Source organism: Rhinoderma darwinii, chromosome 12, assembly GCF_050947455.1.
Source record: "Rhinoderma darwinii isolate aRhiDar2 chromosome 12, aRhiDar2.hap1, whole genome shotgun sequence".
Classification (NCBI taxonomy): Eukaryota; Metazoa; Chordata; class Amphibia; order Anura; family Rhinodermatidae; genus Rhinoderma; species Rhinoderma darwinii.
The window spans coordinates 23,954,855-23,974,046 of record NC_134698.1 but is presented as its reverse complement, the minus strand read 5'-3'; the positions used below and the strand labels follow the sequence as shown (position 1 = coordinate 23,974,046).

General features: G+C 46.0%; 1 protein-coding gene across 1 annotated transcript in view; it reads right to left on the bottom strand.

Moving 5' to 3' along the window:
* LOC142664427 (NACHT, LRR and PYD domains-containing protein 12-like) overlaps window positions 1-19,192 on the bottom strand; it is a 197,193-nt gene that overhangs the window by 60,453 nt on the left and 117,548 nt on the right. Inside the window, exon 7 of the mRNA XM_075843495.1 lies at window positions 15,778-15,948. Within this exon, the coding sequence (XP_075699610.1) occupies window positions 15,778-15,948 (171 nt within the window). The remainder of the gene's footprint in view (window positions 1-15,777; window positions 15,949-19,192) is intronic.

Sequence of the window (19,192 nt, the reverse complement as noted above, 5' to 3'; positions counted from 1 at the left end):
ATTGGGTCCCAAATATTTTTATTTTTTGTAATCTTTGTAATTGGTCTCTATAAAAACTTGTCAATTCTTTCTGCAGCCTGCATATATTCCAATACAAATCAGCCTGAAGGATGCCGTTCACTGTGAAATCTGACTGTCTTCTACCCCCTCCCCCGGAAGCTAGAGATACACCTTTCTGGAGGGACAAATATATATATCTACACTCACATGTACATAGATATAAATATATAAAACACTTCCCTTTACAAAATCTAATTCTGGGAGGCCTTCAGTCTCAAAATGAGTTCCTGAGCTGCCTATGAATTCAGGGATCTGAGGCTCCACACAAGATCACTTATCTGGGGGGTTACCTTAGCTGATATCCTGGGTCACCTTTGCTTCTGACTCCCTAGACCAGGTTATGGCTTTAGCGGTACGACTTGACCGATGTCTCAGGGAACGACAACTTGAATGTTTTTGTGTTTTCCCCTCTGACTCCCCCATGATGCCTCCCGAGGTCCCGTTGCTTCGCTCTTCCACGGAAGACTCGGAGGTACCTATGCAACTCGGGGCCTCCGTGTCCCCCCGACAACGTAGAGAGTTCCGCAGGAAGAATGGTCTCTGCTTCTATTGTGGGGATGACAAGCATCAAGTGAACACCTGTCCTAGGCGTAAGAATAAGCAGCCGGAAAACTTCTGCACCTAAGTGATCATCGGGGAGGCCACTTGGGCGCACAGGTATTTCCCGTAAATATGAAACGTAATAAGATCTTGCTTCCCTTTCAGGTCTCTTTTGGTGGTAGGTCTGCTACCGGCAGCGCCTTCGTGGATACAGGGTCTTCTGCTAATATCATGTCTGTGGAATTTGCTATGTCTCTAGCTATGCCTCTGATTGATTTGCCTAAACTTGTCCCGGTAGTGGGTATCGACTCCACCCCTCTTACTAATGGTTATTTTACACAGCATACCCCTGTTTTTGAACTCCTTGTTAGCTCCATGCATTTGGAGCAGTGCTCTGTACTGGTGATGCAGGGATTATCGCCCGATTTGGTTTTAGGCCTTCCCTGGTTGCAGTTGCATAATCCCACGTTTAACTGGAATGCTGGGGAGCTTACCAAATGGGGTAATGAATGCTTGACGTCATGTTTTTCTGTTAATTCTATTTCTCCCCCTGAGGAGGTGAACACGCTACCTGAGTTTGTTCAGGACTTCGCTGATGTTTTCTCTAAGGAGGCCTCCAAAGTGTTACCCCCTCATAGAGAATACGATTGCGCTATCGATTTGGTACCAGGAGCTGAGCTCCCTAAGGGTAGGATATTTAATCTCTCTTGTCCCGAACGTGAAGCCATGAGAGAGTATATCCAGGAATGCCTGGCCAAGGGTTACATTCGCCCCTCTACTTCTCCGGTAGGTGCTGGCTTCTTCTTCGTAGGGAAGAAGGATGGTGGTCTTAGGCCATACATTGACTTCCTTTGATTCCTGATCTCTTTAATCAGGTTCAGGGGGCCCAATGGTTCTCTAAATTTGATCTACGGGGGGCATATAACCTTATCCGCATCAAAGAGGGGGATGAGTGGAAGACTGCGTTTAACACGCCCGAAGGTAATTTCGAATACCTAGTCATGCCCTTTGGGTTGTGTAATGCTCCCGTGGTCTTCCATAATTTCATAAATGAGATTTTAAGAGATTACCTGGGGGTATTTCTTGTAGTGTACCTTGATGACATACTTGTGAGAGCTCTTACCGTCTCCTCCAGCCAGCCAGGATCCCGTACCGCAGCATAAGCACGCAGCTGCTCCAACACGCAATCGTCCGACTCCATTAGTCCAGGTAAGTTAACTGTCACTTGTCTTTCTTGTTAACTTTTACTTGTTTTTTGATGTTGCTCTTTTCCCTGCTTCCCTCAGAATGAGAAAAGCAGGAAGAAGGCAACAGACCTAACGTAGCACCCCCATGCTCCACCCTTCCTCTAACCATAATACTGACCCCCTCCATTTAAACTCTCTATGAACCCCACGCTGAACTTCTGACCTACACTCTCCTAAGCCTGTCATGGAGGCCTCCCCTTACTGTCTTTTAGGCGGCAGTGCGGCCTCTGCTAGAAGCTGGTCCTAAGGCTTCCGTACATGGCAGACCCGGAGGCTGTTGTCTGGCCCCCGGGTGCCATCACAAGCATCAGCAGCCCCCACCATTGTATGGGGGCAGCTGATGTGCTACAAACCCCTTACATGCGGAGATCGCAATCGAGCTCCGCATTTAACGGGTTAATTGCCGAAATCAGCGGCAATGAGCCGCTGATCGGCAACAGTGGAGTGTCAGCTGTCAGGGACAGCTTACGTCCCGGTTCCCGATGCCCACTGTCACCGACAGTGTGCATCGCGAACGGCAGTGACGTCCTGTGACTCTGACAAGAAGTCTATCAGGAGGCTGGTCCTGATAGGCTTCCGTACATGGCAGACACGGAGGCCATTACTTGGCCTCCGGTCACCATGCTAGCCATCTGCAAACCTCACGATCTCATTGTGAGGTCTGCCAATTTGCTAGAAACCCCTAAGTTGCGGCAATTGCTATTGATCACCGCAATTAAGGGGTTAATTGCCGAAATCAGCGGAAATAAGCCGCTGATCGGCATACAGTGGAGTGTCAGCTGTCAGGTTCCCGGTGCAAACTATCACCGACAGTGTGCACCGGGAACTGCGCAGTAACTGTACGTCCCCGTGCGCTAAGACACTGGCCACATGGACGTACAGTTGCGTCATGGTTCGCCTAGGGGTTAATGACCGAGCTATTCTTTAACCCCTTCCCTCTTTAGCCACTTTTGACCTTCCTGACAGAGCCTCATTTTTCAAATCTGACATGTTTCACTTTGTGTGGTAATAACTCCGGAATGCTTTCACCTATCCAAGCGATTCTGAGATTGTTTTCTCGTAACACATTGGACTTTATGTTACTGGCAAAATTTGCTCGATATGTTCAGTATTTAATTGTGAAAAACACCAAAAATTAGCGAAAAATTGCAAAAATTAGCATTTTTCTCAATTTAAATGTATCTGCTTGTAAGACAGGCAGTTATACCACACAAAATTGTTGCTAATTAACATCACCCATATGTCTACTTTAGATTGGCATCGTTTTTTGAACATCCTTTTATTTTTCTATGACCTCACAAGGCTTAGAACTTTAGCAGCAATTTCTCACATTTTCAAGAAAATTTCAAAAGGCTATTTTTACAGGGGCCAGTTCAGTTGTGAAGTGGTTTTGAGGGCCTTATATATTAGAAACGACCAAAAAGTCACCCCATTTAAAAAACTTCACCCCTCAAAGTATTCAAAACAGCATTTAGAAAATGTCTTAACCCTTTACACATTTCACAGGAATTAAAACAAAGTAGAGGTGAAATTTACAAATTTCATATTTTTTTGCAGAAATAAATTTTTTATACAATTTTTTTTATAACACAGAAGGTTTTACCAGAGAAATGCAACTCAATATTTGTTGCCCATTTTCTGCAGTTTTAGGAAATATCCCACATGTGGCCGTAGCGTGCTACTGGAATGAAGCACCGGTCTCAGAAGCAAAGGAACACCTAGGGGATTTTGGGGCCTTATTTTTGTTAGAATATATTTTAGGCACCATGTCAGGTTTGAAGGGCTCTTGCAGTGACAAAACAGTAAAAATCCCCCAAAAGTGACCCCATCTGGGAAACTAGACACATCAAGGAAATTATCTAGGGGTGTAGTGAGCATTTTGACCGCACAGGTTTTTTACAGAAATTATTGTAAGTAGGCCGTGAAAATTAAAATCAACATTTCTTCAAAGAAAATGTAGGTTTAGCGATTTTTTTTCTCATTTCCACAAGGACTAAAGGAGAAAAAGCACCGCAAAATTTGTAAAGCAATTTCTCCCGAGTAAAACAATACCTCACATGTAATAATAAACGGTTGTTTGGAGACACGGCGTGGCTGAGAAGGGAAAGAGCGCTATTTGGCTTTTGGAGTTCACATTTAGCAGGAATGGTTTGCGGAGGCCATGTCACATTTACAAAGCCCCTGAGGTGACAAAACAGTGGAAACCCCCAACAAGTGACCCCATTTTGGAAACTATACCCCTTGAGGAAATTATCTAGGGGTATAGTGAGCATTTTGACCCCACAGGTTTTTTTTGCAAGTAGGCTGTGAAAATAAAAATCTACATTTTTTCAAATAAAATGTAGGTTTAGCTAATTTTTTTTTCATTTCCACAAGGACTAAAGGAGAAAAAGCACCATAAAATTTGTAAAGAAATTTCTCCCGAGTAAAACAATACCCCACATGTGGTAATAAACGGCTGTTTGGACACACGGCGAGGCTGAGAAGGGAAAGAGCGCCATTTGGCTTTTGGAACTCAAATTTAGCAGGAATGGTTTGCGGAGGCCATGTCACATTTACAAAGCCCCTGAGGGGATAAAACAGTGGAAACCCCCCACAAGTGACCCCATTTTGGAAACTACACCCATTGAGGAAATTATCTAGGGGTATAGTGAGCGTTTTGACACAACAGGTTTTTTGCATAAATTATTGGAAGTAGGCCCTGAAAATTACAATCTAAATTTTTTCAAAGAAAATGTAGGTTTAGCTAATTTTTTATAATTTCCACAAGGACTGAAGGAGAAAAAGCGCCACAAAATTTGTAAAGCAATTTCTCCCGAGTAAAACAATACCCCACATGTGTTAATAAACGGTTGTTTGGAGACACGGCGTGGCTGAGAAGGAAAAGAGCGCTATTTGGCTTTTGGAGTTCACATTTAGCAGGAATGGTTTGCGGAGGCCATGTCACATTTACAAAGCCCCTGAGGGGACAAAACAGTGGAAACCCCCCAAAAGTGATCCCATTTTGGAGACTACACCCATTGAGGAAATTATCTAGGGGTATAGTGAGCGATTTGACCCCACAATTTATTTGCAGAAATTATTGGAAGTAGGCCCTGAAAATAATAATCTACATTTTTTTAAAAAAAATCTAGGTTTAGCTAATTTTTTCTCATTTCCAGAAGGACTGAAGGAGAAAAAGCACGACAAAATTTGTAAAGCAATTTCTCCCGAGTAAAACAACACCCCACATGTGGTAATAAACGGCTGTTTGGACACACGGCAGGGCTTAGAAGGGAAAGAGCACTATTTGGCTTTTTGAGATCACATTTAGCAGGAATGATTTGCGGAGGCCAGGTCACATTTGCAAAGCCCCTGAGGGGACAAAACAATGAAAACGCCCAAAAAGGGACTCCATTTAGGAAACTACACCTCTTGAGGAATTCATCTAGGGGTGTAGTGAGCATTTTGACCCCACAGATGTTTCATAGAATTTATTAGGATTAGGCAGTGAAAATAAAAACAGTCCTTTTTCTTCAATAAGACGTAGCTTTAGCGCAAATTTTTTCATTTTCTCAACAAATAAAGGAAAAAAAGAACCCAACATTTGTAAAGCAATTTCTCCCGAGTACGGCAATACCCCATATGTGGTCATAAACTGCTGTTTGGGCAAACGGCAGGGCTCAGAAGGGAAGGACCGCCATTTGGAGTGCAGATGTTGCTGGATTGGTTTATGGGCGCCTGTGGGCCCAAAACAGTGGAAACCCCTCGAGAAGTGACCCCATTTTGGAAACTACACCCCTCAATGCATTTACCAAGGGGTGTAGTAAGCATTTTAACCCTGCAGGTGTTTTGTAGAAATTAGTGTTCACTCGATGTTGCAGAGTGAAAATGGGATTTTTTTCCATAGATATGCCAATATGTGGTGCCCGGCTTGTGCCACCATAAAAGGACAGCTCTCTAATTATTATGCAGTGTTTCCCGGTTTTAGAAACACCCTACATGTGGCCCTAATCTTTTGTCTGGACATATGACAGGGCTCAGAAGTGAAGAGTACCATGCGGAGTGGAGGCCTAATTTGGCGATTTACAAAGTATTGGTTCACAACTGCAGAGGCTCAGATGTGAAATAATAAAAAGAAACCCCTAATAAGTGACCCCCACTATGGAAACTGCACCCCTCAAGGCATTTATTAAGGGGTGTAGTGAGCATTTTCACCCCACAGGTCTTTTCCATAAATGAATGCGCTGCGGATGGTGCAAATTAAAAATTTATATTTTTCCCTAGACATGCCATTCAGTGGCAAATATGTCATGCCCAGCTTATGACGCTGGAGACACACACCCTAAAAATTGTTAAAAGGGTTCTCCCGGGTATGACGATGCCATATATGTTGAAGGAAACTGCTGTTTGGGGACGCTGTAGGGTTCAGAGCCGAGGGAGCACCATTTGGCTTTTGGAGAGCGGATTTTGCTTGGTACTATATTTGTTTGAGTATTGCTGGTGTTTTATAATGTGGGGGTACATGTAAGCGGGGCGGAGTATATAAGGGGCATAGTCAGGTGGTATAAAAAATAATCCATAGATGTGTGTTACGCTGTGAAGCAATCCTTTCTGCACAGGCCGGTGTCGCACTGATAAATGGTGTCATTTCTTATCCCCCTTTTGGTCCACACTCCGCACCTTTTGTAGTTTGGGGAATTTTGCTGGGAAGTGTTGTCCTGGTATAATACGGGCACCGTCGCCTCCAGCGGATATGTTTGGGCTCTCCCCTTCCTGGTTCCCTAATTTTAGGTCCTTGATAAATCGCCTCTTGAAACAGAAGAAATATTCCCCTCGGGCACAACTGCATATTTTTTTATTTCCTGACTTATTGGAGCCATAACTAATTTTATTTTTCATAGACGTAGCGGTATGAGGGCTGGTTTGTTGCGGGACGAGCTGTAGTTATTATTGGTACCATTTTGGGGTACATGTGACTTTTTGATCACCTTTTATCCTATTTTTTGGGATGCCAGGTAAGCAAAAAAACGCAATTCTGGCACAGCTTTTTTCATTTTTTTTATACAGCGTTCACCATGCGTTATAAATTACATGTTAACTTTATTCTGTGGGTCAGTACGATTCTGGCGATACCTAATTTATAGCACTTTTTTATGTTTTACAACTTTTTGCACAATAAAATTACTTTTGTAAAAAGAATGTATTTTTTCTGTCGCCAAGTTGTGAGAACCATAACTTTTTAATTTTTTTGTCGACGGAGGTGTATGAGGGCTTGTTTTTTGCGGGACGAGCTATAGTTTTTATAGGTACCATTTTTGGATACGTGCGACTTTTTGATCACTTTATTCTAATATTTGTAGGGCAAAGTGACCAAAAAACAGAAACTCTGGTAAAGTTTTTTAAGCTTTTTTTTTACGCTGTTCACCGCGTGCAATAAATAATATAATATTTTGATACCTCAGGTCGTTACGGTCGTGGCGATACCAAATACATATGGTTTATTATTATTTTTCAATAATAAAGGACTTGATAAGAGTAAAAGGGGGATTGTGTTTTATTTGATTACTTGAAACTTTTATTGTTTTCAAACTTTTATTTTTTGCACTTTTTTTTACACTTTTTTATACTTTATACTAGGGGACTTGAAGGTCCTACGGTCAGATTTTTTTTTTTTTAACAGCAGTCGCCAGTCCCGATTGCCTCTCAGGGCTGGCGATCTGCTAGTAACCGCTACGATGCAGCAATCGCTTTCGATTGCTAGCTCCGGTTCCTGCCGTTACAGGTTGATGTCAGCTGTACAGTACAGCTGACTTCCACCGCTGATGACGCCGGATCAGCTCCTGACCCGGCACCATCTTGCCGGCAGCTACGGAAGCCGATCAGGCTCCGCCGCCGGGCGGATCTTGACCGGCTTCGGTGCTAGGCAGACCGGGAGGCCAGTATCAGGCCTCCGGTTGCCATTGCAGCCACCGGAACCCCGGCAATTTCATTGCTGGGGCTCCGATGAGCTGCAAACACCTTAAGTGCAGCGATCGCGTTTGAGCGCTGCACTTAAGGGGTTAATGGCGGGGATTGAAGCTAATTTCGGTCCCCGCTGTTACAGTCGGATGTCAGCTGTAAGATACAGCTGAGATCCGACGATGATGGCACCGACTCAGCTTCTGAGCCGGTGCCAAACATTTGACGTAAATGTATGGGATTTTGCGGGAAGTCAATGCTTTCCATGACGTACATTTACGTCAAATGTCGTGAAGGGGTTACGTTTTTCCATCGTCTCATTCAAAGAGCTATAACTTTTTTATTTTTGCATTGACATAGCTGTATAAGAAACTTGTTTTTTTGCGGGAAAAGTTGTATTTTTTAATAGAACCATGTTAGGGTACATATAATTTATTAATTAACTTATTACCTTTTTTGGGGGGGCAATAGAAAAAAACAGCAATTTTGCCACACTTTTTTGCGTCCCAAATCTACGCCGTTTACTGTATGGTATAAATAACAATAACTTTATTCAGCGGGTAGTTACGATTGCAACGATGCCAAATATATATTGATTTCTTAGTAGACCCATAGGTGTCTGGGTCTTTGACTGCAGGTAATGTGGGTGAAAAACTAATAGGGCCCCAGCTAGGGATTCGGGTATTTGTTGTATGCCCAGCAAGGGTAGGGGTTAATAAGTTTATTACCTCTGGCTGCTGCTCTTTGCCCCCTCCATCCGGGGGGAGGGGTTATGGTCCTTCTCCTTTCTCCCTCCTTCCTAGTGGATTTAAGGAGCTGTCTCCTGGGTCTCTGCCTCTTTTGGCCGTTACATTGCAATCTCCCTCCCTCCCGCCCCTTTTGAAAATTAATGTTCGGTGTTATATAAAAAAAAAAAAAAATTGAAAAAAAAGAATAAAATAATAAATAAATTAATAAATTAAAAAAATTAAAAATAATTTGTACCAGCACAGGCATTCGTAGGTGCAGGATAGCTGGTTTGCCTTGCGGTTAGCAATACTTCAAAGTGGCAGATGGCACTGCCTTCAGAGCGGGGGGTTTTCTACAATTGTATTGGGTGGTATTTTGCACTTTTCTTGTGTTTATTCATTTATGTTCTGTTCATGGGTGAAATGTTGTTTTGTCGCAGCTGGCGGTTTGGTAAGGTGAATACCTACATGCCCACCTATGTCGGTAGGCCGGCATACGGGTGTTTACCTTAAAAAAAATTAAATTATATTTGTTATATTTATAATAAAAGCTGTGGCCGACCCCGAGTCAACCCACGTTAAAGGAACGTTCATGTTGTCCTGTGTCAATTTACTATTAGGCTATCCCTAGCTATGTTATCTAAGGGATATGGTATACATGCAGTCTGTGTTTTACTACTTTTACACAGTGAAAACACTTTTTTTTTTTTTTTAAATTCTTTGTTTTTTTGTCTCCATATTTGAAGAGCCAGAAGTTTGTTTATTTTTCCGCCGATGCAGTTGTATGAGGGATTTTTTTTTTGCGCGACGTAGTTTTTATTGGATAAATAAGGGTGGTGAAGTATAGAGGCTGAAGTGACGGCCTTTTTTAAGGTTTCAAATGCGATTTTCGCCTCTGGAGTCCATACCTTGGCATTCATACCCTTCTTAGTGAGGGTGGAGATGGGGGGCTGTCAAAGAAGAGAAGTTGAAAATTAACAGTCTGTAGAAGTTGGCGAATCCCAGGAAGCGTTGTATGGCCCTTAAGCCTTGTGGCCACTCCAGGACATCCTTGACCTTTACAGGGTCCATCTTGAGACCCTGATCAGAGATGATATAGCCCAGGAAGGGTAGAGACTTCTCTTGGAAAACGCACTTCTCCAACTTGGCGTTAAGATGATTCTCCCTTAATCTAAGCAACACCTGTGGCGGACATGGCCCTGATGAGTCACAAGATCTGGGGAAAAAATTCAAGATATCATCGAGATACACCACAACACAGACATAGAGGAGATCACAAAATGTCATTCACAAATTCTTGAAATACTGCGGGAGCGTTACACAGGCCGAAGGGCATGACCAAATATTCGTAGTGTCCATCACGTGTGTTAAATGCAGTCTTCCACTCGTCTCCCTGACGGATCCGGATTAGATTGTAAGCCCCCCGCAGGTCAAGCTTGGAATTTTTTTTCGCCCCCGTATACAATCAAAGAGCTCTGAAATAAACGGCAAATGGTACCTGTTCTTCACCGTGATCTGATTGAGGCCTCGGTAGTCAATGCAGGGTCGAAGGGATCCATCCTTAATTTTGACAAAGAAAAACCCGGCTCCGGCCGGGGATGAAGACTTTCGTATGAAGCCCCTCTCCAGATTCTCTTTAATGTAGGCCGACATAGACTGGGTCTCTGGTAAGGAGAGCGGGTATACTCTACCGCGAGGAGGGGACGAATCAGGAACCGAGTCCATAGGACAATCGTATTCTCGATGCGGTGGCAATATCTCCGCCTCTTTTTTGTCGAAGACATCAGCGAACTGAGAATAACAAGGAGGCAACCCTGTCAATGACTGATGCGGAGAAGGCTGGGATGGATGGACATGACCCAGGCAGCGGTCTAGACGCTTGGGGCCCCACTGGAGAACCTCTCCGGAGTTCCAATCCAGGACTGGGGCGTGAAGACGGAGCCAAGGCAAACCCAGCAGCACAGGGTTGACGGTCTTGAACAGGACATACAGGGAGATGAGCCCAGAATGAAGAGCTCCCACTTGGAGTCTCAAAGGTTTGGTCACAGACAATACTGGGTCAGGCAAAGGCAGTCCATCTACCGAGGCAACGATCAATGGTCTCTCCAGCAAAACAGTAGGCAATTGAAGAACATCCACAAGGTCTTGACAGATGAAATTGGCTGCGAAGCCAGAGTCCAGGTAGGCAGAGACTGGATGAGGTCTCTCGCCAGCGACGATGGTCACAGGCAGGCATAAACAGCTTGGAAGAGAGTTCTCTTTTAAGTGCAGTAGCGCCCAGGGTGGTCTCTTCAACCAATCCCAGGTATTGGGGTTTCTTTGGCCTCTGGGAACACAAACGCACGACATGGCCAGCGAGGCCGCAATACAGGCAGAGTCCAAAGGTGCGCCTGCGCGTTTTTTCTTGATCGGACAGTTTAAGCCGATCCACCTGCATCGGAACCTCGGGTGCAGCAGAAGAACAAGGCAAGAGGGGTTGCTGGAAGTTGGGGGCGCCAGGGATCTCTCTCTGAGCCTTATGTCCACACGGGTAGCCAGTAGAATCAAGTCATCCAGGGCAGCTGGGAGATCTCGAGCAGCCAGTTCGTCTTTGATCACAGGCAATGGGCCATGACAGAAGTATGCTACCAAGGCCTCATTGTTCCAGGACAATTCTCCTGCCAGAGTCCGGAACTGGATGGTGTTATCGCCCACAGAGGCGTCCTCCTGACGCAGGTTAAAGACAGCAGCGGCTGCTGATGAGGCTCGTCAAATATGGAACGGAAAAACCGCACAAACACCTGGAAGTCTCGGGTCCCTGTCGTTCCCAGATTGGATTCGCCCACGCCAGGGCCTTGCTGGCGAGTAGGGATATAATGAAGGCGATCCTGGCTCCGTCTGAAGGAAATGCTCGGGCGTGCAGAGTGAAGTGGATTTGGCATTGATTCAGAAACTCCCTGCACGAACTTGCGTCTCCATGAAACCGAGGTGGCAATGGCAGTGAGAACCGAGAGTCCGAACAGTGGCTGCCAGGAGGTGCAGCAGGAGGGTCGATTGGAGGCGCTTGAATAGGAGTGGTGACGGAAGTAACTAGCGCACCTAGATGCTGTGCCATGGAGTCTACTGCCACAAAGAGTTGATCCTGTCGTGCTTTCAGATTCTGCAGGTCTGCCTGAATGGCTTGGGAGGATGACAGGCTCTTGACTTGGCCAGCGGGGTCCATTGCCTGAGCGTACTGTCACGGAGCGGGGTGTGGACCCACTGGGCCGTACCGCGTAGCGGAGTAGCAGCTGGCCAACAAGGTACAAAACAATGTCTATAGTTCAGAACGGGTACCTGAGGCAATGTAGACAGTAGCGGGAGCACGACTTGACTTTCACAGCAGGTAACACCGCAGATGCAGCGGGAAGACACGACTTGACTTTCTCTTGTAGATACGATAGCACGGGATACAGGGTACAGGCAGCAGGAACGGGTAACACTGGGAACTGGAAAACACTGGGAGACCATTTGCAAGACAAACTTGGGTATACAAAAACGCTCAAGCAAGGAACCAGTGGGCAGAGCCCCTTATTATAGTCCAGCAGCCATTTGGGCGGATAACTGATGGGTGACAGCTGGACGCGTACTGGCCCGATAAGGCCGTGCGGGCGCGCGTGCCCTGCGGGAATCAGTCCGAGGACCCTGAAGACAGTGCCGGCGTCTCCCAGGAGGGAGCTGACGCCGTGAAGAGAGATGTCCATGGCCGGGATCGTCAAGGCGTAAGTCTAAATGACGACCCCCGGCCATAGACGTTACAGTGTGTAGTTTTACAAATGGGGTCACTTTTGGGGGAGTTCCACTGTTTTGTCCCCTGAAGAGCCCTTCAAACCTGACATGGTGCCTAAAATATATTCTAATAAAAATAAGGCCCCAAAATCCTCTATGTGCTTCTTTGTTTCTGAGGCCACATATGGGATATTTCCTGAAACTGCAGAATCTGGGCAATAAATATTGAGTTGCATTTCTCTGGTAAAACTTTGTGTTACAAAAAAAACCAATGGATTAAAAATTAATTTCTGCAAAAAAATACACAGAAATGTGTAAATTTTACCTCTACTTTGAAACTTTCTAAATGCTGTTTTGAATACTTTGAGGGGTGATGTTTTTAAAGTGGGGTGCCTTTTTTGGGGTTTCTAATAAATACAGCCCTAAAAGCCACTTCACAACTGAACTGGCTCCTGTAAAAATAGCCTTTTGAAAATTTCTTTGTAAATTTGAAAATGTGAGAAATTGCTGCTAAAGTTCTAAGCCTTGTAACGTCCTAGAAAAATAAAAGAATGTTCAAAAAAACGATGCAAACATAAAGTAGACATATGGAAAATGTGAACTAGTGACTATTTTGTGTGCTATTACTATTTGTTTTACAAGCAAATACATTTAAATTTAGAAAGATGCTAATTTTTTTTTAAATGTTGCCGTTTTTCACAATTAAATACTAAATGTACTGAGCAAATTTTGCCAGTAACATAAAGTCCAATGTGTCACGAGAAAATAATCTCAGAATCGCTTGGATAGGTGAAAGCATTCCGAAGTTATTACCACATAAAGTGAAACATGTCAGATTTGAAAAATGTGGCTCCGTCAGGAAGGTCAAAAGTGGCCAAAGAGGGAAGGGGTTAATGGAGCTGTGCTGCAATACAACACATAACCTGTTGACAGGTGTGGCGCTGTTTTAGGAAGAAAGCAGCTATGTTTTTCTAATCTTATACATCATTTTCATATCACCCATTTGGAAAGGTTTTCCTTATTCCCCTCCCCAATGTGTTATAGAAATTGTAAAACTTCACAGAGAACAGTTTTTTTAAATTTCTCATTGGTGGGGGTCCAAACAAGTGAATATGTCTGTGCTGCATGTAGCTGGGGGGCCGCAGTGCTTATACAGGGCTGTGGTCTCATCACTCTCAGGTGTGGTGGGTCTTTATTTAGCCTGACCCACTGGCGTAGCTATATGGGTCGCAGTGGTCGCAATTGCGACCGGGCCCCGAAGCCAGGGGGGCCCACAGCCCCCCTCACCACAACAATAAAAAGTTACTATAGTAACTCGGGCCGCGGGCCCCTGTTACTATAGTAACAGACTGTACTTACCTTCCTGGTTCCGGATCGCAGCGGAGGTCCTGACGTCAAGCGCTGTGCGCAGCGCATGACGTCACAGCGCTATGCGCCGCGCACAGCATCGAGAGGACAGAACCTCCGCCACGGCTGAAGAGGAAGGTATGATTAGCCCTGACTGGCGGGGTCCGACTCCCGGGACCCGCCAATCAGCTGTTTTGAAGGGGCCGCAGCACTCGTACGAGAGCTGCTCCCCTTCATTCCGGTCACTTCATTCCGGTCACACTGTGAATCGGTGTCGGCGATTCACAGTGTGAGCGAGTAGTGAAATGAAGGGGAAGCAGCTCTCGTACGAGTGCTGCGGCCCCTTCAAAACAGCTGATTGGCGGGTCCCTGGAGACACATCAGCTATTGATGGCCTATCCTGAGTATAGGCCATCAATGTTTAGGGACTGCACAACCCCTAAGCCTACGATATAGCAGGCTTAGGGGGCCCATGAGACAGGATCACAGATTGTGTGATCTTGTCTGCTGGGCCCTGTATCTAAGCCAATCACATGGTAGGCTTAGATACATGGCCTATGTGTGATCCTGTCTGCTGGGCCCTGTATCTAAGCCAATCACATGGTAGGCTTAGATACATGGCCCATTCATGATCCTGTCTGCTGGGCCCTGTATCTAAGCCTACCACACTGAAGGTTTAGATACAGGGCCCCAGCACACAGTAATCTTATACTGTATAAGATTACTTTCTGCTGGACCCTGTATCTAAGCCTACGTTGTGGTAGGCTTAGATACAGGGTCCCACAGACAGTATCACACATGGGCCCTTTATCTAAGCCTAACACATGTGTTACTAATCGTTTTTCTTGTGTGTTTTCTTACAGGTTCGGTCGTTGGACTACGTCGGATTCCAGGACTACTTCGATGACGGATTTTTTTTTATTATCAATAAAATGGTTAATGAGGGTTGTGTGTTTTTTTATTTCAATAAAATATTTTTTCTATGTCTTTGTTTTTTTTTTTAAACTATATTACTACCGCCTTAGTAATGGCCGCCGGCTGATTGACAGTATCCATTGCTAAGGCGGGGCTTAGTGTTAGCCGGTGCAGAGGCTAACACTAACCCCCTTTATTACCCCGGTACCCACCGCCACCAGGGGTGCTGGGAAGAGCCGGGTACGATCCAGTACCTGACCATCTGTAGTGATGGTCGGCCACTGGGGTGGCCGCAGGCTGGTATTATCAGGAGGGGAAAGGCCAGATACAGTGGCCCTTTCCACCCTGGTAATGCTAGGCTGCTGCTGCTTTATTGTATCTGGCTGGTTATGAAAAATGGGGGGGACCCCACGTCATTTAAAAAAATAAAAAATAATTGGAAAGAACGATGTGGGGTCCTCCCCAATTTTCATAACCAGCCAGATACAACACAGCAGCAGCAGGCAGCATTACCAGGGTGCCTGCCCGTCACTACAGATGGACGGGTACTGGTTCGTACCCGGCTCTTCTCAGCATCCGTGGTGGCGGTGGGTACCGGGGTAATAATGGGGGTTAGTGTTAGCCTCTGCACCGGCTAACATTAAGCCCCGCCTTAGTAATGGAGGTTGTGAATTAGCCGGCAGCCATTACTAAGGCGGTGATTCAATGCTAAACCGCCCGAATTACGTCCGTAAATAGGGTGTGTGAACCCAGCCTTAGTGACGCCCCGGTGCTAGTGCTGCATTGTTGGGTCACTTAGGAGACCCAGCGATGCAGCTGAAAGCTGCGGACTGTCGGCCATGAGGAGTTTGCGGGGGGGGGGACCCAATAAGAACTTTTGCATCGGGGTCCATGAGCCTTTAGCTACGCCCCTGGCCTGACCTGTTATTTTATATCAATCCCTTAGATCTAACTGATCAGTATACACTAAATAGTGACTGATATTTACCAACATTGTGTATTTGTATGCATAAATTTAAAGAGAGCTACGCCCACATTTCAGGATACGCCCCTTAGTAGGACATGGGTTTTGGTTGGACACACCCCTCAGTAGGACACGGCACAATTCGTCTGGATCATCAAAGTGTCCCGCAGTCAGCAGTTTATCTCATAGACATAACAATGGTGCGGAGCATAAAATAGAATAAAATCCATGTATAACGTGTGCCCCCCCCACCCCATGTCTCAGTCTTGTACACTTCTCTTATACTCACTGTAATTCCTCTATCCCGCAGTCTGGACTGGACAGAGCTTCCATCAAGTCACTGAGGTTAGGACCAGACAGACGGTTACCAGACAGGACAAGTTTCTTCAGGGACAGGTTATTCCTTATTCCATATGCCAACTGGATGCAGGAAGTGTCTGGTAGATCATTACCACCCAAACTGTAAGAAGAAGAAGATGAGATGTGGTGTGAAATGTAATGTTGGTAAATGTAAAGTAATATACCTGGGCCGCAATAATAGTATTCATTCATATACATTAAATGCAATAAAACTGGGGATAATGGAACATGACCTGCCTAGGTAGAGTCGTGTGTTAACCTTAGACCATACTATCCCCCACCCCCATTTAGTAACGACACATGACACCGAGGTTGGATGTGAAATGGCCACAGCAGCCGTTTATTAATTTCACAGTTTTATAAAAACAATTTAAATCCGAAACATTCGGATAACTAGTTAGGAATCCACCCGAGAATTCCTCCTAATAATTCACATGACCCAACATGGGTCAGAATCATAAATAACAATTAAACGTTAACATTAACCCGAGCAGAGGAAGTCCTTGAAGCCCCTTCAGATGTTCCTTTCAAGAACACACCGAATTAGCCATCTGCAAACCACTAATTACCTCCAGCCGTAAACCAGCTCGGAAGCACCGTTCACCTCTGCAGATGGCTCCAACCACTAGAAGTCCACTTCAAGGGGATAACACCCGATGAAGCCCTCAAGTGATATACCGACCACTAGAAGTCCACTTCAAAGGGATAACACCCGATGAAGCCTTCAAGTGACATACCTTCTACCAGAAGACCACTTCAAAGGGATAACACCCGATGAAGTCTTCAACCATGTACCTTTTTTGGGGGACGCATACCCCCGATGCGACCCCCCCACCATTTTGTACTGACTGGCCTCAAGGACTCCCCCCGCCAGCTGCCATGACAACAGAACCTACTCCGGAAAAAAGAAAAACATGTTAAATAAGCACACAAAATAACACACAACGCTCATAGACGGACGTACATAAGACCTAAGGAGTAACAAAACAAGGGTGGGAGGGTGGGAGCTTTGCTTAGTGTGTGTTACTCCTCCCGCTGCTTCCGGCTCAATGCCGAGAAACAGCGGGAAGCGCAGTAACGGCCCCCCCGTCCCCCTTAACTCCTCCCCGTCCCTCCTTCAGCTCCTTCAACTTTCCCTCACCTCATAACATTAACCCTTTCCCTACCAGGACGGTCATGTCGGCTTCCCTTAAGCCTGCAGCTGCGTCCAGCCTCTTCTTGACCTGCCTAGGTAGAGTCGTGTGTTAACCTTAGACCATACTATCCCCCACCCCCATTTAGTAACGACACATGACACCGAGGTTGGATGTGAAATGGCCACAGCAGCCGTTTATTAATTTCACAGTTTTATAAAAACAATTTAAATCCGAAACATTCGGATAACTAGTTAGGAATCCACCCGAGAATTCCTCCTAATAATTCACATGACCCAACATGGGTCAGAATCATAAATAACAATTAAACGTTAACATTAACCCGAGCAGAGGAAGTCCTTGAAGCCCCTTCAGATGTTCCTTTCAAGAACACACCGAATTAGCCATCTGCAAACCACTAATTACCTCCAGCCGTAAACCAGCTCGGAAGCACCGTTCACCTCTGCAGATGGCTCCAACCACTAGAAGTCCACTTCAAGGGGATAACACCCGATGAAGCCCTCAAGTGATATACCGACCACTAGAAGTCCACTTCAAAGGGATAACACCCGATGAAGCCTTCAAGTGACATACCTTCTACCAGAAGACCACTTCAAAGGGATAACACCCGATGAAGTCTTCAACCATGTACCTTTTTTGGGGGACGCATACCCCCGATGCGACCCCCCCACCATTTTGTACTGACTGGCCTCAAGGACTCCCCCCGCCACCGCGAAACAGGCCTTGACCACCTTAAGCCTGTGAGTTCCTCCACACCACCACCGCCCTTTCTATGCCTTCTGCTATAGCCAAGCTCCAAATATCAATGCCAACCTCGGTCAGATGAACCCCGTCACTTCTCCAGAAATTCCCCAATCCTGACTCCAAATCCCTATGCCTCACGCAAATGCCCCCGTTCTTCGCCACAAAACGGGACACCGCCCGGTTAACTTTTATCCGAGCCTTATTGACTCTCTCCACCGATCTAGCTAACCGCCAATGCTTCCTTGGGACTATGTCCGACCACACTACCACCAACTTGGGATAAGATACCCACAAACACAACAAATCATGTTTGATATCCCGCACCAACTCACGAAAAGGGCGGACTCCTAAGTCATTCCCACCCACGTGCAACACTAAAACCTCCGGAACCCTATCAAGCCGCACATATGTCTGGAATTCCGCCAACACCCTGTTCCACGACATACCTCTAAACCCCAGCCAATGCACAACCGCATCCTGTCGCGGAATGCGCAACTGGCGACCATCCGGGCGGACGTCCGCCCTCAAAGCCCCCCAGTGCACGTACGAATGACCCATCAACCACACCAGACAAGGAGGCGAATCTGAAACGGAAAACACAGTTAGGCACCACCATATAACATTCGCAAGCATAAACAACAAAATTACAACATATGGGGGCGGACATAGGACTTAAACCTTTTAGACTCCCAACGACCAATACGCCTCACCCCCTCATCATCCAACCCCCAGCGCCCTGCTTCCGTTGCTGCGCCAATCCGGAAGGAATGAGATGAATATGAGCCTGCCGCAACCCCCACCGCCGTCAAACATTTTTTAAAAACAGCTCCAAACTGAAACCTGGACAAGAACGACCCGTCCACATGACGTAACAAAGGCAAATCTGGAGACCCCCTGTTTTTTGTAAAACCCCGCATGCACTCTACTGGGCACATGACCGACCCCGGGAGAGCGAACAAAACTATCAGTTTTCCCTTCCCTAATTGGTCAGTTTTTGATCTACGCAACCATACCTCCAGCCGATCTGCAAAAAGGCTCACCTCCCCAGATCTCAGCCCCCCTGCCTGTTTAGTACTTGGCGACACCAACTCACCTATTCTAAATGCTCCGAAGAACGCCAACGAAAAAGCCAACCGAAACAAATCCCTTTCATCTGAAGAACGACATACCGATGCTAATGAACCGCCCAACAAGCCAAGCAAAGCAAACGACACCGGCCTTCTACTATCCGCCTCCAACCTACCTCTGCGCAACCCCTTCAAAGCCTGCGATACCAGAAATTCCTTCGATACATCCCGCAAGCCCCGCAACTTAAGCCCAAACGCCACCGCGGATATGAACCGGTTCACCTTCGCTACTGAAAACCCCACCTCCCAGGCATCCCCTAACCAATACAAAAGTGCCACCAACCTGTCTCTATCCGTATTGACATCACCCAACTCTCTT